A 2,254-nucleotide genomic window follows, 5' to 3' on the forward strand; every position below is an offset into this window, starting at 1 on the left:
ATATTTGACCCACGAGTAAAGAATGAGAAAATAAAAGATAGAAATTACCTTGCTTTCCTTTGAGCTCCTTCTCTGGGGCCAGACCCCCATTACTCAGCTTCCCTTTCCTTTGGCTGCCCAAAAGCCTTCAGGCCAGTGTCCACTCAGTCCTGCCTTCCCTCACCCAGACTCTTCTGGATTTCAATTACTTTTCCCTCCTGCCCCCACTCCAGACTTCCCCAGTGCCATTACTTCAGGAGAGCTGATTCCTTCAGGGAAATAAGGGTGGGAAATAATGCTATTTGACCTAAACCATACTAAGTAATAAAAGAATGGCAGGTCTTCCATTTTAGAAGGCTCCATGCTAAGACCCCAAAAGGATCATTAATTAGTGGGAAATCAGATGATGTGTTCAAATAAAGGGCAGGATGTCAGTAGTTCTCAGAACTTTGCAGCCTTTCAGGTCCTCACCTCAATTCATTAGACAATATTGCTTCTTGTATAATATCTCTGGCATTTTGGAACTATTTTTGTACTTATTCATGCATTTCTGACTCTTCATGACCCTATTTGGTATTTTCATTGGCAAAGATACTGGAGAGATTTGCTATTTTCATCTCTATCTAATTTTACAGATGAGGAAACTGAGGCAAACAGGGTTAAGTGACTTGCCTGCTCTCACACCCAGTAAGTGGCTAAGACAGGATGTGATCTCAGGAAGGTATGTATTCTTAGCCCAGGCTCAGCACTCTATCCATTACACCACCCCACAGCCCCATGAAATCATAAAACTGACTAAAACTAATAAAAGCCTAAGGACAGGTGGGAATACCAGGAGCACCCATTACACAAAGGTCCCTGGAGGAATGACATTTTCAGGGTATCAAAGTCTCAGGGGCTTCCCCTGAACTGAAGTCAGTTACTTCTGCTCTTAGAAGCCCCACAGCCCTAGATGCTTTGCATAAAGAGATCCCCAAGGGGAGGGCCTACAGACCCAGGGACATAAACTAGGACTGGGGTCAGAGCAGCCACAGGGGAGGAGACACTGCAAAATGGGGTCACTGTCCCAGCTTCTCTGCGGGCTCCTCATGCTTTTAGTCCCAGGTGAGAACATGGGACAACACAACATGCCAACGTGCAATTTTTCATAAGATGAGAGAATTCAAAGGCGCTTAGAATCTCTGGGGCCAGGAGCCAGCACAGTCCAAGGGGGAATGGGGATTTCTAGGAGGTCAGTGGGGTTTGCAGAGCCAGGCTGCTGTGGGCTAAATATCAAAGTGGAAGGAGATTGTTCTGTGCATTTCATGTTGGTTGATTATTGATTCCTGCTTTTAGGTTCCAGGGGGGAAATTGTGCTGACCCAGTCTCCAGCCTCAGTGTCTGTGACCCCAGGAGAGAGAATCACCATCAGCTGCAAGGCCAGTCAGAGTGTCAAACACAGTGATGGAAAAACGTATCTGTACTGGCTCCAACAGAAACCTGGACAATCTCCTCGTGGACTGATTTACTATCTTTCCAACCTGTACTCAGGAGTGCCTGCCCGGTTCAGTGGCAGTGGTGCTGAGAAGGATTTCACCCTCACAATCAGCAGTGTGGAGCCTGAGGATGGGGCAGTTTATTACTGTTTTCAAGCAACTTCTTATCCTCACACAGTGTTACATCCCTGAACAAAAACCTCCCCAGGCCTAGGCTGGCTGGTCAGGGGGCTCAGCTGTCTCCTCTCCTTCCTCTCCTCCAGCAGCTGCTGGGCTCCCTGCTCAGGGGCAGGGTCTCTGGGGCTTACATGAGAAAAGGGGCCCAGGGCCCAGGGGAAAGGCCATGGTCTGGCAGCTCTGTGCCCTGAGGGCTCTCGCTCCTCTGCTGCCATGAGCAGTGTAGGCAAACAAAGAACCAGCCCCTGTCAGATTGGGTCACCCTACACTGGCCTGTGCCTGGGGCACTCTCCCATTCATATTTCGTCTGACTCCCCATTAAACAAAAAAAAAGAGGAAACCAGAAATGTCTAGCCAGAAGTTCTTTCTGTCCTTTGCATAGAAAGCAATGACTCATGGACCCAGGAGCTCCAGAAGACCAGGAAACAGCCTGAGGACACCCAACAATGGGCCAAGCTTAAATTTCACAGGCCGTGCCTATTTACTCAGACCATGTTTTTAAATCAGATTTGTATCCAACATTTTTATCTATTCATGACAGTGGGCCCTGAAGAGATTTCTCTAGAGTCTCCTTTTCCTAACCTTTTCCAAGGAAGACTTCAGTTCCTACAAACATGGGGAAC

General features: G+C 47.8%; 1 gene segment (V, D, J or C); it reads left to right on the top strand.

Annotated features, from left to right (window-relative positions):
• Positions 1-971: 971 nt before the first annotated feature.
• On the top strand, positions 972-1,646 carry LOC114031075. The segment is given in 2 exon segments: positions 972-1,083; positions 1,315-1,646. Coding segments are annotated over 2 exon segments (384 nt in total).
• Positions 1,647-2,254: the final 608 nt, after the last annotated feature.

The sequence above is a fragment of the Vombatus ursinus genome, unplaced genomic scaffold (assembly GCF_900497805.2).
Source record: "Vombatus ursinus unplaced genomic scaffold, bare-nosed wombat genome assembly UNPS02015047.1, whole genome shotgun sequence".
NCBI classification, from domain to species: Eukaryota; Metazoa; Chordata; class Mammalia; order Diprotodontia; family Vombatidae; genus Vombatus; species Vombatus ursinus.